The sequence below is a fragment of the Gobius niger genome (assembly GCF_951799975.1).
Source record: "Gobius niger genome assembly, chromosome: 1".
Lineage (NCBI taxonomy): Eukaryota > Metazoa > Chordata > Actinopteri > Gobiiformes > Gobiidae > Gobius > Gobius niger.
The window spans coordinates 13,639,820-13,662,118 of NC_136852.1; the positions used below are offsets into that span (position 1 = coordinate 13,639,820).

Here is a 22,299-nt window from a genome sequence, read left to right on the forward strand (position 1 = left end):
AATCTGGGCAAACAATTGAATATTTATTTAATTAATTTATTGGTTTATTTGTACCACTGGTGTAATTGATTTAATTATTCAGGTATTTCTGATCAAAGCTAAGGCAGCCTTTAGATTCATTGACCGTTTCGTATTGCACATCTTAAGAAGTCATTACAAAAGTATTTAAACTAAAATTTGTAAAAAATACTGAAAATGTTTTTTTTTTTTTATTATTTAGAATCTCTCGATATATTTCTTACATTTATTTCAGACCCATTCAACCCTCTTTATTTAATTTACAATAGTTCAGATTGAAGTGATTAAATTGTGTGGTGAGATCATTGTAACTAATATGTAATAACATAGTAATAGTCAGTTTCAAACAAAATCCTCACTTTGATTTGTAGATTTTATGTCACTTGGTTCTTCTTCTTCAAAACAATTGCCCCGTGTGAGGCTCGAACTCACGACCTTCAGATTATGAGACTGACGCGCTGCCTACTGCGCCAACGAGGCCTTGACCAGGAAGTGATAGTGTGTGCGTGTGATAGTGTGTGTTACACAACAGGTGGAGGCCTTCTGTGGGGGTTGGTGTGTTGGTGGGAGAGCAGTGTTGACATGTATTGGGGGATGGGGAGTTGGGGGGAGAAGTACTTGCCATGGTGCTGTTCGTCATTGTACTTTACCTGTACAGAAATAGGCTTATTTTGAGTTTTGCTATTTAGGGTTACCTCGTATCTGGACTTCTTAGGTTTATCCATATGAGATATCAGCTCTGCATGACACAAGTGCCGGCGAGTGTGATGTAATATGTTTTCTATTCTGCACATTCCTGGTCATTGATAAGCTCTTGTCTGATACTGTGATGGCTGCTTCATTTTTCACATGGTTTAAAGGTCTGAGTGTCTAAGTATAGACTGCTACAGCTAAATGTATTATAACACACTGAACTGTATAATGCTGCTTCAGCACATTGTTCACACTTATTTTCTCTTTTTGTAGGAGCTACAGTCTGAAGAAGGGGCAACTAGAGAGAGACTATGCACAGGTGAGTGTCTAAGGATGCATTATACTACAAGCAAATGAATAATAAATTAAATGAATAAAATTGTTAATTTAGACATTTCTGTGGTCCATAAGCGTAGAGCTCCTCAAAAGGCACTGCTGGGATTTGAACCCAGGATCTCCTGTTTACTAGACAGGCGCTTTAACCAACTAAGCCACAGCGCCCTATATTCTCATCATATGTTTTGTTTTGTTTGTTCCTGATTTATACGTTCTACATTTAATTTTCAATAGCAAATACTTAAGTAATAATTCAACTGAGCAACTTTTACTTGTATTAAAGTATCAGTAGAATCTGTACTTTTACTCAATTAATAAAATGAACTACTTTGACCATCACTGATCCCAGCTCAAACTAGCCTCCATCACATCCTCCCGGAAAAGCCTGGCCTCGACTCTGGCAACCTGGACAACTTCAGATCCTTTTCCAATCCTCAATTTCGGTTTAAAATACTGGAATGCTCTGTCGTTATCACCCAACTCCAACAACATCTTTCCTGCACTCCTCCCAGTTCTTCAGAACAGTTAAATTAGAATTACATTCACAGCACAATTCAGAAACTCTCTCCAACAATCACTTTTCTGACGTGTTTGACAACATCAATCACACCATCCTTTTTCACTGCCTAACATCATTGGCATCTCCAGCACTGCAATCTATCTGCCCTATCACTTTGTCTCTGTCAATATCTGTTAAATATCGGGCAATATTTTTAAGGTGTTCCCCAAGGGTCAATGCTTGACCCGCTTTTCTTCACCATCTACATGCTACCCTCTGGTCAAATCCTTTGCCTGAGTGGTTAGCCCACTTGTTTCACAGTCAGAAAGTCCCAGTTTCAATCCTCAGACAGTGCGGGCCCTTGGACTTTGTTGGGCCCTTGGACTTTGTTTGTTTCTCTCCAAGTGTTCGCATGGGTTTCCCTCCAGGTGCTCTGGTTTTCCCCAATGTTAGATTTACGTTAGAGGTTCCAGCTTGTATTATGCCCTGTGCTACAGACTCTATCCCAGCTACTGTTCTCCTTAGTCTGTAGAAATGATGGTTGCCTAGCAACCACCCCCAATCGATTGGACGATGGATTCCCTCCTAATTATAGGTGTGAAAGTGTGTTGGTGTCCATGACAGTTAGAAATTGAAACTTCTATTTAATGAACAACATTAAGTCACTGATCTGCTGCACTTTACAAAATAGATGTATTTTCTGGTTTTCTTTGAATACCTTTAATATTGGAAGTTTCTGGTGCAGTTCATACTAATTAGAGTTTTTCTTTTTTCGGGGTTAAAGTTCAGAGCAGGCCTTTTATTGTGACCCAAGGAAAGGTTACCATATGGTACACACTAGACACACACATTAGAACATCAGCTCAACAGACCAGAAGGAGGAATTTGTGACACTGAAACACAAGGATGCAGTGAAAGAGGCTGCATCACACTGTCCCCAAATCTAACAAGGAGGTGACAACTGAAGGGAAAAGGTTGTCATTAAACCTCTGCCCCTTGACCATAAGAGACACACATTCCTCCAGTGTGGAAGTCCGTTCCAATTACTATGTGTCGCTCACTGGTGACTCGTGTCCATGTTGGGAGTCCAGTATTCTCCTCCTACAAACTACATTACTCAAATAGTTCTCCAGTGTGGTCAGCCTCCTCTGAAAAAGCTAGTGAGCTAAAGGAGCACAAGTTCCTTTAAAGGGGGGGTATTATGCAAAATCGACTTTTTCAAGCTTTACATCATGTTATGATGTCAATCCCTCATTAAAAACATGCCTGAAGTGTTGCCTTAGCACATTCACGTATTTTCGAGTAGTCTGTAAAAACTCTGATGGCGGCCATTTTAGGGATAAAACGCCTGATTCCTTCAGGAAACGCCCTCGACCTCCAGGATACGCCTCCGACCTTTCGTCACCAGCCGAGTAACCAACCGCTGCTCCTCAGCAGAACCCCCTCCCCGCAGTGTCTAGCCCTAAGATGTAAACAGAGTCATCATGGAGGATTAGCTTCATGTGTTGTGAACCGGAGCCACAGCAGACTTTTACAAAGACACACATCAGTGTTTCTGTTACCGAAACACCCAGGATTAAAACCGGTGACAAGAACGCTTATTTCAGTGTCTGGTTCTGCGCTGGGCCTTGATGATGCACAGAGCCTCCGGAGAAAGCTAATGCTAAGCTAAACTTCGAGTCATCACGTGGAAACGAGAAATATGCACAAATAAAGTCAATAAAACCACCACACACTTAAAGAACCGTTTAACAATGATTACACACGGAGCCTGGCTTGTTGATTTGGAAGTTTATTGCTCACATTTCATCTACAATGGGTCATAGCCGAGTGGCTTTCTCCCGGAGCTAACAAGCTAGCCGCGACAAGCTAACGGGAAAATTCACTGAATACAAGCAGCATATTATGCACTAAAAACGCCACTAAAACAGGCAACTGCTTGAAGCAGCCTTTATGATGATCACACACTGAGCCGGGCTTGTTGATTTTGTAGTTTATTGCTCACATTTCATCTACAGTGAGTCGTAGCCGAGTGGTTTTCTCCCGGAGCTAAGGCACTATTAGCCACAGCAAGCTAACAACCTTCACCTTCACAACATTCATTGAAAACAGGCAGCATATTATGCACAAATAACGTCAACAAAGCAGCAACTACTCGAAGCAGCCTTTACGATGATCACACAATGAGCCTGGCTTTACACATGTGTGGTTTATTACAGACTTTTCATCAACAATGAGCTGTAGTCGATTATAACAAGCTAACGGGTAACCTCGAAAAAACATTGTCCACCTGCACAGATAATGTCCGTCTTTGAATCGTATGGGCTCCTGCAGATCCTGGTGTCGTCCATGGGGGTATAGTTAGAGATCCATAGGGCATGGCAGATGCAAAGAGATAGCCTCCAAACAGCAGTTATTTTTCAGGCAAGAGCCCCGTCCAAGCGTCCGGTGTGGAAGGTTCGTCTCCAAATAATATCCTGTGTGGCCATTGTTCACAAAGTGATAAACAGTAGCTCCTTTCTAACAATAAAAATTTAAATGCACCGATCGTAGTTTCAATACTGTGGAGAAAGTGTTGTGATGCCACAGACAGCGTGTGGAGGGGGCGTGTCGGAAAGGGTCAGAGGTTCTTAAAGAGACAGGGGCCTATTTCAAGCCATTTGCTAACGCCATTTTGAAAGAGCAATTTTATACAAGGCAGTTATTCTAATTTACTGCATTGACAGACCAACAGAAGGTTTCGTCATCATTGTAGTGTGCTATAGACTGGTGCTATGTGGCTGAAAAAAGCATAATACCCCCTCTTTAAGACTTTATTTCTAATTTTATTTTCAAATAAAGGACATACCAATGTTAGATGATGTTTTGTTTCTTTTTTTATACATAAAAAAAGACTAGAATAATAGAATAGAACCCATTTTTATTGTCTACTGGTAGAAATTCATCTTTGTCTCAGACTAGGACAAAAATAAGAAAAGAATAAGAATAAGAAAAATACATAGAAAAAGCAGCACCAAACGACTTAAACATCAGACAGGATGAGTGTCCTTGGCAGTATTGTGCTCCCTTCACTTCCAAAAAGGTGTTTGAATACATGATTGAGCGTTATAGACCAAGGTGATCTACTGACACAGTGACCCAGTCCATGAAAATTAGGTTACACTTTTCCTTCGCCTTTGGCTCACACACACAACTGATGGACTAGATATCCTCCTGCAGTCTGCTAGTCACATCAGGCTCTGTTGTTTATTATTAAGCAGAAGATAAAAGACTTAATTGAAGATGTATGTTGTTTTTGACGCCTCAGTATGTGTGGTATGTGTTCATATATTTTCCACTGTAAACTTCCCTATGTCTTTCAGGCACTACAGAAGTTAGCGAGTCAGTATTTGAAAAGAGACTGGCCGGGAATTGACCTAGATGACGAGAGGACAGACTATAGGTTGGTATTGAAAACTTATTTAGTCTGCGATTGTTACTGATATTATTGTAACACACATACTGCAATTAAAGCCCATTAAATCAGTGTGCTCTTGATGTGATCCACTATAGTTCTAACTCAAATCCAGAGTCAGAGAGTAACCCTGGGAATACCTTTGCATATTTTGTCTAATTTGAAGCATACACTTTGCAAACTTCCATAAATTATTTCTACTGTAACCCAGTCCAAACAACAGAATCTTGTTTTTTGAATGAAAGCCAATGTTATATATTTTATCTAATGTGACAACTTGACAAGTATACAACTATTAGCTCTTTTTCCCGCAGAATCTCCTGTTTACAAGACAGGCACCACATGTTACTACATTTAATTTGATTGAAGGAAATTGATGTAAGAAACCGGGCTTTTAAAAATGCAGTTTATCAGTAGGAAGAGTTTGCTTCTCCTGGGAGCACTGCTGGTTCAGAATGTAACATACAGCAACTGAGTGCAACTCTGTGTCCACACTAGGAATGTATACGCTGTGTGGAGATCTTACTTAGAAGGCACGGTGCAGGTGAGCCAGTCAAGACTCAACGTGTGCGACAACTACAAGAGTCAAGTATCGGAGCCCGCCAAGACCTTGAGACTGTACAAGGAGCAGCAGCTGAAAAAGGTGAGTCTTTACAGAAGTCTCCCGACTCGCCATTTCTCACTGTCACATCTGCTCCGGTGATATGACACACTGTACAACAGACCACTCTCTCTAACAAGCTCCATGTTTGCCTTTTCCCTTCGCAGACCATAGATCAGTTGAGTGGCGTTCAAGCGGAGCTGCAGGAGTCTGTGAAGGAGCTGGCCAAGGCGAAGAAAAAATACTATGACTGCGAGCAGGTTGCCCATGCAGTACGGGAAAAGGCTGATATTGAGGCCAAGTGAGTCCCCCTCTGCTTTGTTCAGTTTTTTTTTTGAAAAGCAGGAAATCCAATGCACATATTTTATCTGTGACAACGGCCAGCCCTCAGCAGCAGCAGCAGTCAGTGTGGGCCTTCTCACTTCACTGAATGTTTAGCTAAGAGCCAAATTAACTCTCTTCCGCCGCTGTCTCTCAGGAAAAAATTGTCTGTATTTATTATTGCCCAATATATGCGTATATGCCAAAGAGAGAACAAAAATAGCCTATATATTATTCAGCGTCAGGCACATCAGGAACAGTTTCCTCATGTCTTAGCACATACACACAAGACGGCCACATGGTATATAGACAAACAAGCAACATTCCAGCACTCTTCTGATGCATTTTGAGTCCATATGTGCAATGCAGACACAATATAAAACAAAGCTGTTGCAGAGCCTTGCTGTTCTGCTCCTTACACTGCAAGACTGAGGTACGCAGTGATAAGAGTGTGAGTTGTTATCATGAGTTGTATAATATCATGCAATTATCACATTTGCTCATAGGGCCTCATTCATAATTATTGATTCAAATTAGAGTGATAGAGAAAGACAAAAAAAGAAATGCACGAATAGATATACATTGAATGTTTTCTACTATACTGAAAATGTTTATGTTTGTCACATTTTTAGGTCTAAACTGGGTCTTTTTCAGTCAAGAATTAGTTTACAGAAAGCAAGTGTAAAGGTAAGAAGCTTTATCAAAACTCGTAAGATTTCCAAACCCATGTTTTGTTTGTTGATTTAATCTTTTATTTCAGTTAAAAGCAAAAAGAAGTGACTGCAACTCCAAAGCAACCCAGGCCAGAAATGACTACTTACTGACGCTAGCTGCTGCCAACGCTCACCAAGACCGATACTACCACACGGACCTACTGCAGTGTATACAGGTAACAACACGCAGTACTGCATTTCACAAAAATACCAAATCCAATTCAGATTTTGCCTTTTTGTAGTGATGCCATTTACAATATTATACATGGATTGTATTGTGGGATTCTTCGAGTCACTAGGGGTGCACAATATGAGGGAAAAAAGGCAATTTCAGGTTTTTCAACATTTCAAATGCAGTACACTGTCCTTTACATTTAAACTAAACTAGTAAGTAATTTGTTTTTTCATCAAATTGTGCCAAAGCTGAGATATTGTGGATCTGTTTTCATTTCGGAATGTATTTTTAGCTTGTCAATGGGAAATACGCTATACTGTAAGGTCTTTACATGTTTAAATACAGCACTGCGTCTTGTTCCCACTGCCTGAGGAGAGAGATACCTTTGTTTTTCTTTTTAAATGTATTTATTGTTGTCTTGTTTCTGTTTTTTTCCCCTTTGCCTTTTCTTCCTATTCTTTGGCTGAAGGCTACAAGGCACTTTTTAATAATAGATAGATTGCTTCTTCTGACAGAAGGACAAGACTGCAGGGAAACATTCCCACAGAAATATACACACTTGCACAAAGACAATACAGGACATTGCCAAAGGGAATCAATCTGCTTGTCTCATCTTAACGCTATTACTGTATTTACAAGATGTACAAACACAATGTTTTCACAATTCTTGCACAAAGTAGAACATGAATTACTGCAGAGTCCCTTTTCTGCATAATACTAACATTTCTTTACTTTTGTTATTTATATGGGCTCTTTTCTAAAACTGGAAAATGCTTTATCGAATATTTTTTGCCAGTCCGTTGCTTTAACCTTGTACTTGCCTTCTGAAGCAGTTTATTGAAAAAGCTAAAAACTATGGTTGGCAATTAACAAGAAATGCTTTGTAGTGAAGACAAACTTAGCTCTGTAAAGATCAGAATTTGTATGGTGCAGCTATCTGCTCTTTAAAACAACGGGGAGCACTCCACCATCAGCAGGTGGGGGAGTGTGTTTTGAGCTTTTAAGATGGAAATATACATGAAAACAATGAAACAAAACACAGCTCGAGATGCAACCACATGGTTTAAAATTCAACAAGATCAGTTAAGTAGAATGTTGACGTTTTCATTGTTTTTGCTCCACATCTTGAGCAAGAATGGCGTTCATACCATCCCTCTTAACTCTGTTATTGATGAGGGAAAAGGTAGAGTGACGCTGAGGTGATGTGCAAGTGACATAAAAAATGAGCATGTCTGGCTGAGGCTGCAGAGTTGACACATATCTGGCTCCGTCCTTGTCAATGCGTCAAAGTGAGTGAAAGGACAGTACTGTGTGCCTGGGACCTCGGCTGCTCCGTACCTCCCCCTGCTGTCCACCACGTGCACGCCGGGCCGCTCAAATCCCGCTCAGCCAAACATTTATATACATTACAGTCCGCCGTGCTCTACCTATTACCAAGACTGATGTAATCGTTCAGGCCCAAACACGCGCACGCCCAGCCACGGCCATTCGGAGACGGGAAGCTTTTTCTGGAAGCTGACTCACTCCTTTTAAGCACTACCGTAAATGGATAAAACGGGAGAAGGAGGAAATGAGAAGAATGATGACAGAATGTTCAATGAAAACACAGCCCACAATCCGCCCTTAATGACATAATGCCCCCATTGTTTTTAAGGATGTTTTGCATGTCTGAGTGACTGTGTGTGCAGTAGGTGGCAGCTGAGATCTTAACTCTTGAACTAGGGCGCTTTGATTGATTGGTCTACAGCCTGTGGCAATAAGAGACTTTGGAGGAATACATGGAAACTGTTTTTTTCTTTTTTGTTGAGTGGTGCTGGAGTGAAGAGCTTTTTGTCTGTTGTACATTTACTTGAGTAACTTTTTGAGATACCTATACTTAGTAGTTTATTTTATTTTTTTATCAGAATTTCCTCTTTATTTTATGTTTTGTCTCTTATTACATCAATACTAGAGCTACATTTTTTGCTCAAACAAACAGTTACTTTTCAAGTAATATCTTCCCCAAACACTTTTTACTGGAATAATGGTTTGTGCCGCAAATTTTTATTTGAGCTTGAGCTAAATTATTTTAAAATAGCGGCAGTCTTACGGAGTAGATATTTCAAATAATCAACCCAGGTCTATGGAATGTTGTTAACTTGGAATTGGACGCTCATTCCTTCGTTCCCAGTTTTTGCGAGGCACCAATCCAAGTAATTCATTCTGGCAAAAATGTTCTCATAAATGTGTCCCTGCCTTTGTCTTTCACAAGCCAATACTCTTTATGAGTCTTTTGGTGCTATAGCCAAGGCCAGATGCATTATGAAGGTCAAATATCCTTTGCCTGTAAGTAGAACATAATGTAATTTCCAAAAGGAATTTTCTCAGTTGTGACTCTGCCTTTTGTAAAAACACACATTTCACAGCAGACTGTTTATTTTTGCTCCCAGATCTATCACATTTTTCTTTCTCTCAATTGGCCCCTCTCCTTTTCTTGCACTTTGTTTGGCAGCACAGTCCACTGCTTGGCAGCGTTGCAACTCAATATAGAAAGGCTTTCATTTCCATCAAGTACTTTAATATCAGCACTTTATTTTGATAATGGTATTAGCTGTCATATGAAAATATGGCACTGGCTTCTTGCTTCTACTACAGCTAAAATGTATGTTACACTCTCGCCAGATTGTGAAGTTTAAACTTCACTGTGTAATCGGTTAAAAAAACTGTAAAACATTGTGTCCTGTCTTACTTTTTTCAGGCCTTGGATGGCAGGATCTACGAGCACGCGAAAGACTACCTTGTATCATTATGTCGGACTGAACTAGAAGCCTCGCAAGCCACACACAACACCTTTCAGTTTCTTCTGGACAAATCCACCCGGGTGAGTGACATACAGCGGGAACCATATGTTTACATACACTACATAAATTCACATTTGCATTTTTTCTCACTGTCTGACATGAAACCAGAATGAACTTTTTATTATTTTTTTATTAGTTCAATTATATTCTATTTGTCAAATGCCAGAAGAAGACAGGAGACATATCCTGTGGTCTGGAGGAAATAAAAAAATTAAAAACCATTGTCACATTTGGAGGAAAAAGGGGGAATCTTGCAAGCCTGAGAACACCATCCCAACTGTGAAATACGGGAGTGGCAGCATCATGCTGTGGGTTTTTGTTTGCTGCAGGAGGGGCGGGTGCACTTCACAAAATAGATGACATCATGAAGAAAGAACACTATGGGGAAATATTGGAGCAACATCTCAAGACATCAGCCAGGAAATTAAAGGGATATTTGAGGATTTTTGACATAGGGCCTCATTTCCTAGTTATCCAGAGTATTGTTGATTTCTGGAGATTTTTTTCTTTTTATTCATGCAGTCCTTATATTTGAAGAGGTTAGTGTTGCTAGGCTAGTGCTAGTGCATGACTACGGTAACTAATAGCCTGCATTAAAAACAGTCTCACCCCAGCACAGTGCACCTGAGGCAAATCACTTATAACACTAAACTACTGACATAAATGTCTGTGTTGACTGAATAATTTTTGAAATATAACCATTTTGCATTTAAAAGAACTTATATTTGAGCAGCATGAGCTTTCTGGTTGTAAGCTATGCAGCGGTGAAGTGATCTACTAGGTTACCGGATCTACAGTAGTTTGTTTACCTGCAGCGGCCATTACTTCACGTGGAATTCACAAAGGACACAAGTTGTACAGTTTAAACAAGTTTTACAGTTTAAAGGCAATGCTACCAAATATTAATGAAATGTATGTAAAAAAAAAAAAGAAGTTAATTCTGGTTTCATTAAAGACAACTCTTTTGATTCAAATGCTGTGAGTATTCATTAATAGGAGGAGGAAAAGATACAGTAAATTGGTTACTCTTCACTGATTTGCTCTGAAAATAAAAATACGATTAATCCCTATAGTAACTGTCAGTACTCACCTTTTTGTTCACTGCTGTTTTTCAACCAAACCGTAAATATTCATGCCTTCTCTGTCCTTTTCCCTGCTGCAGCTAATACAAGAGTACAACCAGCAGTTATTCATGCAGGAGAACCCCGTATTCCACAAAGCACAAGACTTCCAGTTCCAGCCCAGTGAATATGACATGGTATGGAGAGAACACTGCATAAACACATGCGCATCTGTCTCACTTTGTGTTGTTTGCACATAAACCTGTTCACACGGCGGGACATCCTTTCACTCATCCTAATCTCCATCTCCCGGCAAACACATGAAGTTGTCACAGTTGTCTAATTTACTTATAAACACTCTCTATCAAAGTGTCCTCAATTGGCATTTATTGTCTACTATAAATTGAATCATTAAGCCCTAGTGTTATGCTACTCTCTTTACTTTTCTTTTCGAATACTCCCTCTACATGTATTTGTCACATGAGGCAGGTTTCTTGTCTGGCATTCCCCCATCTTTAATATTTCAGTGAAACCCATCCATAGTCCCTCGAACAGGCAGCTTGGGAACCTGAAATCCAACGCTCTGATCACTGCCATCAGTAGCTCTTTGTTTTGGGCCTTTTGAGATGCCATGTGTTAACTATTGAAGAGAGACCCCCGCAGTTAACAGCTGTCTGGTTACAGCACGACAAAAGCTGCATGAATCTACCCCGACTTCAAAATGGATTCACTTCGACATCAGAGTGGGGGTCAACTGGGAACATACTGTATCTTAAAGGGGGCCTATTATGCAAAATCGACTTTTTCAAGCTTTACATCATGTTATTAAGTCATTCCCTCATTAAAACCATGCCTGAAGTGTTGCCTTGGCACATTCACGTATTTTCGAGTAATCTGTAGAAACTCTGATGGCGGCCATTTTAGGGATAAAACGCCTGATTCCTTCAGGAAACGCCCTCGACCTCCAGGATACGCCTCCGACCTTTCGTCACCAGCCGAGTAACCAACCACTGCTCCTCAGCAGAACCCCCTCCCCGCAGTGTCTAGCCCTAAGATGTAAACAGAGTCATAATGGAGGATTAGCTCCATGTGTTGTGAACCGGAGCCACAGCAGACTTTTACAAAGACACACATCAGTGTTTCTGTTACCGAAACACCCAGGATTAAAACCGGTGACAAGAACACTTATTTCAGTGTCTGGTTCTGCGCTGGGCCTTGATGATGCACAGAGCCTCCGGAGAAAGCTAATGCTAAGCTAAACCTCGAGTCATCACGTGAAAACGAGAAATATGCACACATAAAGTCAATAAAACCACCACACACATAAAGAACCGTTTAACAATGATCACACACGGAGCCTGGCTTGTTGATTTGGAAGTTTATTGCTCACATTTCATCTACAATGGGTCATAGCCGAGTGGCTTTCTCCCGGAGCTAACAAGCTAGCCGCGATAAGCTAACGGGAAAATTCACTGAATACAAGCATATTATGCATTGAAAACGTCACTAAAACAGGCAACTGCTTGAAGCAGCCTTTATGATGATCACACACGGAGCCTGGCTTGTTGATTTCGTAGTTTATTGCTCACATTTCATCAACAGTGAGTCGTAGCCGAGTGGTTTTCTCCCGGAGCTAAGGCACTATTAGCCGCGACAAGCTAACAACCTTCACCTTCACAACATTCATTGAAAACAGGCAGCTTATTATGCACAAATAACGTCAATAAAGCCGGCAACTACTCGAAGCAGCCTTTACGATGATCACACAATGAGCCTGGCTTTACACATTTGTGGTTTATTACAGACTTTTCATCAACAATGAGCTGTAGTCGATTATAACAAGCTAACGGGTAACCTCGAAAAACCATTGTCCACCTGCACAGATAATGTCCGTCTTTGAATGGTATGGGCTCCTGCAGATCCTGGTGTCGTCCATGGGGGTATAGTTAGAGATCCATAGGGCATGGCAGATGCAAAGAGATAGCCTCCAAACAGCAGTTATTTTTCAGGCAAGAGCCCCTTCCAAGCGTCCGGTGTGGAAGGTTCGTTTCCAAATAATATCCTGTGTGGCCATTGTTCACAAAGTGATAAACAGTAGGTCCTTTCCAACAATAAAAATTAAAATGCACCGATCGTAGTTTCAATACTGTGGAGACGAGCGGAGTGTTGTGATGCCACAGACAGCGTGTGGAGGGGGCGTGTCGGAAAGGGTCAGAGGTTCTTAAAGAGACAGAGGCCTATTTCAAGTCATTTGCTACGCCATTTTGAAAGAGCAATTTTATACAAGGCAGTTATTCTAATTTACTGCATTGACAGACCAACAGAAGGTTTCGTCATCATTGTAGTGTGATATAGACTGGTGCTATGTGGCTGAAAAAAGCATAATACCCCCTCTTTAAATTGATAATAAGTGACTGTCTCATCCACTCAGCCAGAAAAGTACTCAAGACAGTAATGAATATTGCAGCCCTATTATAATACAAACGTAAATAGCATTGTGTGTTAATAGTTGCCAATTGATGTAGATTGTGAAATACTGTGACAGAATTAGGAGATCTTTTTCTTTACGTTGAAATTACTTTTACTCCATTTTTATCAGAATCACGTATTTTTCCAATATGTTGCATGCACGTTCACTTCTCTTCCCTTTGCACTGGTCCTGTCTTCTCTCCTGCTTCAATTTGACGTGTCTATTTCCCGGTGGCGTCTTGTTGTTTGTTCCTCTTTCATGTGCGAGCTTTTGTGTAAAATCTTTATTCTTGACCTAACTTTTAACCTCCCCCTGTCCAGCCTTTGCTAACTCTTGTCCCAACCTTTTTTTCCACTAACCCTCCCCGTGGTGCGTGCTGTTGGGTGTGTAATGTGCGTAGACTCTGAGCACGGTGCAGCAGTTGGTGGACATTGAGCCGTCGCCCGTCAGTGCCATGAGAATGACCCTGGCACAGGTAGCCTTCACTGTCGTAGCATCCTCTTCACGAACACAAACTCATACTCCCAAGAAAGACGTCGATGTATCAGCAAACAACCGTAACCTTTAGCTCTGACTCTTCTCTAATATTTAAATGAATGACTCACGGTTTCTCACTCCCAGTTACTACACCCTTTACTGAAAAGTTCACATCCATCCTTCATTTCAGGGAAACATACATGTTGGAAGCCACGTACACAAACATTTAAAGTCCAAATAGAACAAACCCAGGGGGTCATTTACTAAGCGTTTTAACATGTACAAACACGGTAGAGTGTACTAAAGTGGAGTAAAGAGCAAGTGCAGTTGATATTTGCGTATATAAAAAACAGCAAAGGCCGCAGAGCAAACTTAGCGCATGTGTCCTCATGACTATGCAAATGAAGGCAATTTTTCCACGTTTAGCGATTGCTGTCATATTGATCACCACTAAGTGAAGTAAAACTTAATAAAGTAATACTTTGGCGAAGCAGGTGTAAACTTTTGCGCAGAACAATATATTGCAGCTTGCGAACCACTGTGGTGTTCTAAACGTTTTCAAACGTTTGCATCTGGTTCATTTACAAAGAGAAAATAATAACTAGTTTGTTTTGATGGTTATAAAGACAGTAGGCCTACATGTTAGCCACAACATTGCTTCCTTTATCGTTACGAAATCCACGGGATCTGTGCACAACGGCATCGGCGTATTAAAGAGCCACGGGCCGTATGTTCGCTGTTCACCTGTAAGGCTCATCCCCGGGCTTCTCCAAAGTGCGAACCCATGCACCCATGTATTCCTGCTGCATCGATATTCTCTGCTTTTGAGGAGTCCATGATAAAAACCCTCATAATCTCCAGACAAACATTCTGCAGCGCTCATTGCTGTTTCCTGCTAGTTTAACTCCCAGATATGTATGTGGCCTGTGCGCTCATGGACGGCTTGGAGTTGTGTTGTTTTTTTTCCCCCTGCGCCAACACGTGCATGTACACGTTTAAATAAGGCAACAGACAGAAATCAGGGAGTATCTATAGGCTATTTCTTTAAAGCCAAGATGATAAGTAATAATAAATAACAATTTGTTTTTTAATTCACATGATAATTATCGTGACAGCCCTATGTGCTCGTGCAGGCAACTCATTTGCTTATCACATTTGTGGCACTAATAATACGCACAGTTTCTCATAGAAAATCAGGTGCAACACGCCCACTCGCAAATTTTAAGCACAACTGGCAATTTAGCTCCTGGCTCAGTAAATGACCCCCCCCCCCCAGTCTCTGAACATGTGTTTGAACTCACTTATTAAGAGTCCAGACACTGTGGTAACTATCTTCAGGTGGTACTCAGGGTCATCTGCAATTTTATTTGACTTATTCACTTAAATCAGAGGGACAATTTAATCATAATGGACCATGTATGACTGACTGGAGTTGTAAAGCGCTTTAGGTGCCCTGTATGATGTGGAAAAATGCATACCATACCTCGCATGGACTTATATCCTAAAGCAAACAATCAGCGAACGGATTTCTGCAATTACCATGTTTTCACTTGGAACATTTTTCTTATGATTCATGTTTTTTGTCAGACCAGACTGCGTCTTGACTTTATTTACTGTACCTCCCTCTCTCTGTGGCTACAAAATAGCACCTCTGAATAATCCCTATAATGATAGTCATTCACTCGAAGGTAGTTGTTGTCAGAGCGCAATCCTATACTTAAAATGAATTTGATACGAATGTGCTTTAATTCATGTTGACTGAACCTGTTGGTTTAACTTTACTGCTTAAAATGCTACGACTTCCTTTACTTTGATTTCTTTTCCACATGAGGATTATGCCAAATCTTTTCCACAAACTTTTCAAATAAACTATTATTGCAGAGTCAGTTTCAGGTCTAGTTTTCTGCTCATCAGTTTTGCTCCCGAGATGAGTAGATATAATTAAGCAGTAAATCTCCCGTGTAATGTATTCGTTTCGCACCTATACTTAACTGGATTTATGCCCGTCTGTCGTCGGAACAGCTCATAATTAATAGTTTTCATGTGCGTAGAAGCATACAATTACAAAACACTATATACATAGTCTTCCCAGGACGCTTTCATTACCAGATTATGGGAACTCCGACCTCTTGAGTCTGTGTGCACAGGTTTCAATAAATATTTTTGCTCTCAATCCTTTCCTGTTTACAACTCATGCAGGTGTCTTGCTGATACTGGAAGCAATTAGAGCAGATATCTGTGCATGTGAATTTAATTATCTGTAAAATGGAGGAATAATAAAAAGGCATATGCTCATAATCGATGCCGAGCGGCACCCAGGCTTCTCACAACGGCTCTCCTTATTGTCATTATGTAAAACGTGGGTGAAAGAATCACACGCTGCCAAAAACTCACATGATGTCACACAGTCATGCCTTTTCTCATGTGGTTTTAATAAGAGCAGGAGATGAAAACAGTGGAGCTTCGCAACACACCGAGTATTAATTATGTGTGAAGGAAACATGTTTCTCTCACACTTTCTGCACCTTTAATTAACAGCTACTGCCTAGTACAGGGATTTATGGATTTGTAAAGGTAGCCGAGTCTTTTGGATCTGTTCAGTTCATAATGGTTCATAAGACCGTTCAGACTTTTTTACGTCTAAAAATCAACCAAACTTGCGGGAGCATGGGTGTGTCCAGACTAAGTGCCTAAGGGTGGCACTTAGTTATTCTAGAGTGGTACAAGGGAAGGCCCAAGACTTTAAGCTCATTTTTAATTGAGAGTGGAACGCTTAAAGACATGATTTTTTTTTAACTCGTAGTGAAACTAAATTTATTTTGTCCTTCAGTATATTGACTAGGCTGTGATATATGAAAAAAAGTCTGACCGTGTAATTATAAAGGTCCATTGTAATCATAAAACAGAAAAGGTATACAGTAGCCTTTAGATCTTAACACTCTAGTAATCTTGCATACTTAGATTCTACTTTGATCATATTTGTTATCGTTTGGTCATATTATGTAGAAAGAAATTATGTAAAAAATGTAAGTAGCATTTATCTTCAGCCCGGCTATCATCAACCAGAAGAAGGTGTGTTATATGAAAAAGAAAATCTTCTCTCCCTATGAGGATTCTGAAGTATTTCATTCACCAAGTACAACATCATCAAACATAAGACCTTTCAGGTACCACCAGGTGTAGATCATGAATAAATCAGGAATAAACCAGGTCTTAAAAGGGTCTCAATTGAACGAAACCAAGTCCAAACTGGGTGTGAGCCACAACTAAAACCTGAAAAATGCAGGTGTTAAATGCATTACTGAAACATAAATGAAATTATCTCCAATTTAAATGAATAAAGTCTAAAATTGCAAATGACCTTCAGCACCACCACCAGTAACAGAGATCTGCTCAGACGATCCATGTTTCAGCTTAATCCTCTTTATTTCTACAGCACATTTTGTAAAACAAAGTTCTGTAAAGTAAATAGAAAAAAATAGATTAAAAAAATGTAAAAAAGTAATAAGCACCGTGCAAAAAATGACTTCTGTCTCTCCTCGTCCATCCCTGACTCTGCTCTGTGTCTCCCGTCTGTGACAGAGCCGGCAGCTTGAGTCCGAGACGGGAACCACGGAGGAGCACAGTCTGAACAAAGAGGCCAGGAAGTGGGCCACCCGGGTCGCCAGAGAACACAAGAACATCATACACTACAAGAAAGTAAGAGTCGGACCGCCGGACCCGGAGGAATTATCACAACAGCAACGGTTCCATTTCCAATAATCAACTCTGCTGTAATTGATTTTTTTTAGTCCTTGGAAGACTGTGAAAGCCATGGGATGCCCTCCACGGAGCAGGGTAGAGCCGACTTGGAGCTGAAAATTGAAGACACCAAAGAAAACATCCGCAAATCAGAGGTTTGTGACTTTAGATTTTATCAGATACTTTCACAAGAAAATAATGTCTTTGGTTTATAAGTAGCTCGTCTGCATCTGCTGTGAAAAACACCTAAGGTAGATGTCAGTTTTCTGGTGCTAGACACAGACAGTTATGGGATTAGGAAGTGTTAGTAACCCAAGAATCAAAGTAGTGTGGCAGGTTTTAGACTTTTAGATGCAAAAGTCATGAAACAAAAATGTTGAAATACTCAAGTTACACAAATGTATCATCTGTTCTTACTCCCTTTCATTTCCCCCGACTTCATCACATTCTTGCTGTATTCCCACATGCAGAGATAACTGTCACACTTGTGTTGACTTGCACAGATTGAGCCTGCCACACACACATCAGATCAATGTCTCATCTATTCAACTGGGGGCATTTTCTTGTGAATTAGAATCCTATACTATATGATACTGCCTTGTGCTCCCCCCCCTGTCTAAATTACATTCCAGTCTCTCAGGCATGTAATTTCCATCAAACATTTCTAGCACCCCCTGGTGACATTATTGCACATAGGCCAACATCCTCTCCACTTGGGCTGTACGAGGAAAAAGTAGAGATATTTCATATTCTGTGTTAAGTATTGGCATAACCATATAAATCAGACCTAAAACTCTATTTTTGTCCCACATTTCTAAAGGTTATTATGCATTTTTGTTAAGCTTTGTTTGCAAATGGAAGACCTCAGTGACTTTGCGAGATATTGTGGCTTTTGAAATGGATATTACATCACCTAACACTGCGATAACAATACAATGGTGACATATTCTGCAGGCCTGTTCCCCACTAATGTGCAGTTTGTTTCTGTGCAATGTATTTGAAGAAGTCATGATTTTTCAAACATTGTTATCAGTCCTGCCCTGGCCTGACTTCCGCCTGGTTCATTTTGCACTTTGTCTCTATTCATTGCTCATCCTGAACAGCCCATACCCTGAGTAAGATTATGAATATTTAATGCGCTCATCTGGTGCAAATGGCTTTATCACAAGCTCTTATCTGAGACTTATTGAGCGAATGATGGCGCTACAAGGATATTATCCAGGTTACTGCAGCATTAGATGAATACTGATGCCCACATTCTCTCCTTTTTTTACATTAAGCTTCATTTTCCCCAGGCAAGTCACATGTCTTTCATTTCGACTTGTTAGCAAGAATAGAAACATAAATTTAAAGATGGGTTCATTGAAATGAGGAGTGCTGCTTCACACTTTCAGAAGCACATAACATTTTAACAGGACGTGGTTTTTCAGAGCGCCCATGGCAGTAGTAAATCCTTTGCATAATGTTATAGTAGAAGTGACATGCGTTATTGAATTCTATGCAAGCATAATGTGTGTGCTTGTAAACCTCACATGTCATTATTTCTAAAATCTTGAGCTTTTAGCCACATACTGACATGTTCCCTCAAGCAAAAGCTACCTGGAGTAGCATTTTGCATCCTTCATGTAGTCAACTTTGGTTTTATTCTTTCTTCTTCTTCTGCTGAAGCATTCAGTTTGTCCTGGATTGTGTATCCTCATTAGACAGATCCTGGAAGCCTCCTCTGCATTTTTAAAGTTCACAATTCTGAGCCGTTCTGCACTCAAACTACATTAATCACAGTGCCATCAATCTGTTAACTTGTTGAGAACTTAAAATGGTGGCTTGTACCTTTGTACCTTGTACTTGTTTTTATCCTGACCTGGTGCCAACAGAGGGCGCTCCAAGCAACATACGTCCCTAAAGGAGCAGTCGTTTCCATTCAGTCACAATAAAGCATAATAAAATGCCCAAAAGTAGGTTTATGGGCCTCACTTGTCAAAGCTTCTCTGACCTAAGTTCTTTTTGATTGATCCATTTAGTAAAATCTGTGGATTGAGGGGAATTGTCTTTATCTTTTCATAACCTAGGGGGAATTCCAAACTAGCCTGTAATAAGTGGCCATACACCAGTCATTAGTTTGCCAAAATTGTATTATATTATGTCCTTTTGGGTCGCTCTGTTCACTCAGTCAAATCTTTCATTCATGCCTCCGTTCTAATTCCCTCTGCTTGAGAAATAACACATTTTCGATTACTCAACAATAAATGAGAGGGTTTGACCTTCCACAGTTCTGTTCATTTCGCATCGCTCTTAGAAGAAGGCAGAGCGAGAATGGTCCTAATGAGCTGAGGAAGGTTGTTCTCAAAGCAGCTCCTTCAAACACTCTGCCTCATTAACACGTCGCTCTCCTTCTATCCTCCAGACAGCCAGACGAGGCAGTTTATACAACGTACAGTGCAAATATACGGCTGGAGCGTTGTTGGCTGGGAACATTTGTGCGCTGACCTTGTAGATGCCGCCACCACAGTGTTAGAGCATGTTTGTTGTTTGCTTGTTGAGAATTCCGGCTGCATTTTTACAAAGCACCTACAGCAGTAGATCTAGACCCGGTTCCGCGTCTGAATATAGCAGGGAGAAACCATTTTGGAGATCATATCACAACAAGTATTGGAGTCACAGTTAGGTCTACATTTAATGTTTTAAAATCCAGAGCTACAATGCACTGTTTCAATGCATTTTGGTGAGAGAAGACCGAAATATGAGCTGCTTACCTGATACTGTAATTGCAGGGATTTCAAAACATGTTTATAGAGGTTGTGTTTACATGATTTGGAGGTTTTAAACACAATAAGACTCCACTTCATGGAGCTACACTAAGGGAAAATTAAAGCCACACTGCAGAACATTTCACCCTGTAAATTTTATAAAATACAAGCATTCATTTAATTATGTGTCTTATTATCAGTGAAAATCCCTTTTAAAACATGTGTCTTTACTCACTTTGCCTAGAGCAGGATTTTAATACATTATTTGCTCTTTCAAAGGCTTTATTTTGATAACCCTCTTCCAAAACAGCATTTTGTGTGGCTGTTCGTTAGCAGCAGATTTATTTTAAGATAAAGGGGGAACAATATATTAATGAACATTTAACAAACGTAAATATGTCAGATTATAGCCTTGAGCTAATTTATAATAATGCAAATAATTATAATTATAATTATAATAATGCATTTGTTTTATATACCGCTTTTCTGGACACTCAAATACGCTTTACATTGCACTATTTGTTCACTCCATACTCTGTGGTGGTGACTGACGGAAGCGAGGCAACCAGTCTGCGTCATCGGCGCCTCCGACCACCACCAACCACTCACTCACACGCTACATTCGCTAGGCTTCCTGGTGTTCCCATCCAAGTCTTAACCAGGCCCTTCCCTGCTTAGCTCCCAAGGTCAAGGCAAAGGCAGTATGGCCACAAGCATTTCCATCTGTAGACCCCCTGGCAGAAAAAATGAAAACATAGACTATACAAAGGCACTATATACACAGACGATATACACTGGACAGCTGAACACAAACAATAAACATGTGAGACAAACATATGACAACCAGCGGAAAAGAACTTGATACAATGTATTGCACAACCTCCTATTGCACAGAGTCCCACTTTTAGTCTTAGAGCATCAATCCCTTTTGCACTGATCCCTATTGCATTGATCACTATTGCACTGACCCCTATTGCATTGATCACTATTGCACTGACCCCTATTGCACTGATCCCTATTGCACTGAGTGAACATACTAAAATGCTAGTTGTTGCACATGCTTTGCCCTTAAATCACACATGTTCACATTTGATGTATAATCTAGAATATTCTACAGTGAGGCTTTTAGCTGAACGAACATTATATTACCAAAGTATAATGTCAGCATAGCATTGTGTAGTTCCATTGATAAAGCATTGAACCATGAATGAACTAAATATACGGCATTGAGGGCAAGGTTAGGAGTATTGTAAGATGGGGCCTTTTCTTGCTCTATGCTCTCGCTTCCTTCGCGGATTGTCTTGAATAGCCTTGTACTTTCCTTCCCTCGCAGTTGAAGGATCAAGCAAATACAAAGCACTTTAAATATGGCAGTTTTATCGATCAAAGCCTGGGAGCCTTGGCAGCTGATGTCTTTCAGAGCTGTCAGTGGGAGATATCAGCTCCCCCCCCCCCCTGCCCTGTCAGCGTAAGACCGAGAATGATTGGAGATAAAAGGGAGTGGAGGCTGGATGGATTCAATGTAAATCCTTGGGGTTTTCTTGCTGCTGCTTGTTAGAGCCTCATCATGTGGTCTTGTTAGGAATGAGCAACAAAAAAACATTTCCCAAATCACCAAGCAGGCCGAGACAGCAAGCTTGTTCAAACTTTGATTCATTGCAAAGCCCTATTATGTTTTTTTTTTCCCAAACAAAAGACTATGCTATGTTTTTGAAATGTTGTATTATTATAGAAATGTGATTTAAGATATTTCGATGACTTTTATTTTCTGTTTTTGAAGACGATAAAGTTGAAAGCGGAGGCGCGGCTTGACCTTCTGCGGCAGATTGGCGTGGCTGTGGACACTTGGCTGAAGAGCGCGATGAATCAGGTTTGTAAACTCTGCTTTATTTGCATGTCTGTGTATGTGTGTCTCATTTGCCTGCGAAATGCAACAGCACAGGTTGCTGGAATTCCCTTTTCATGCAGATTGTTTTTTGTTTTTTTGTTGGCACACTGCTCACGGGCACTCTCTCTGTGCATGCTGTAGGTGATGGAGGAGCTGGAGAATGAACGTTGGGCAAACTACACTTCCCATGATCCCTCACTTTCGGTAAAACACTCCCGCTCACTGTCTCCACCCATCCACTTAATTACAAATCCACGAAAAAATG

At 40.4% G+C, this 22,299-nt stretch overlaps 1 protein-coding gene across 3 annotated transcripts in view; it reads left to right on the plus strand.

Moving 5' to 3' along the window:
• fchsd2 (FCH and double SH3 domains 2) overlaps window positions 1-22,299 on the plus strand; it is a 40,190-nt gene that overhangs the window by 8,595 nt on the left and 9,296 nt on the right. The window contains exons 3-15 of one of the 3 annotated variants that reach the window (XM_079574031.1): window positions 985-1,030; window positions 4,909-4,988; window positions 5,499-5,643; window positions 5,769-5,902; window positions 6,555-6,609; window positions 6,683-6,811; window positions 9,548-9,670; window positions 10,813-10,908; window positions 13,582-13,656; window positions 17,241-17,357; window positions 17,450-17,554; window positions 21,927-22,016; window positions 22,176-22,238. In XM_079574031.1, coding sequence (XP_079430157.1) covers window positions 985-1,030; window positions 4,909-4,988; window positions 5,499-5,643; window positions 5,769-5,902; window positions 6,555-6,609; window positions 6,683-6,811; window positions 9,548-9,670; window positions 10,813-10,908; window positions 13,582-13,656; window positions 17,241-17,357; window positions 17,450-17,554; window positions 21,927-22,016; window positions 22,176-22,238 — 1,258 coding nt within the window. The remainder of the gene's footprint in view (window positions 1-984; window positions 1,031-4,908; window positions 4,989-5,498; window positions 5,644-5,768; window positions 5,903-6,554; window positions 6,610-6,682; window positions 6,812-9,547; window positions 9,671-10,812; window positions 10,909-13,581; window positions 13,657-17,240; window positions 17,358-17,449; window positions 17,555-21,926; window positions 22,017-22,175; window positions 22,239-22,299) is intronic. The other 2 variants (XM_079574032.1, XM_079574033.1) reach the window with 2 other exon arrangements.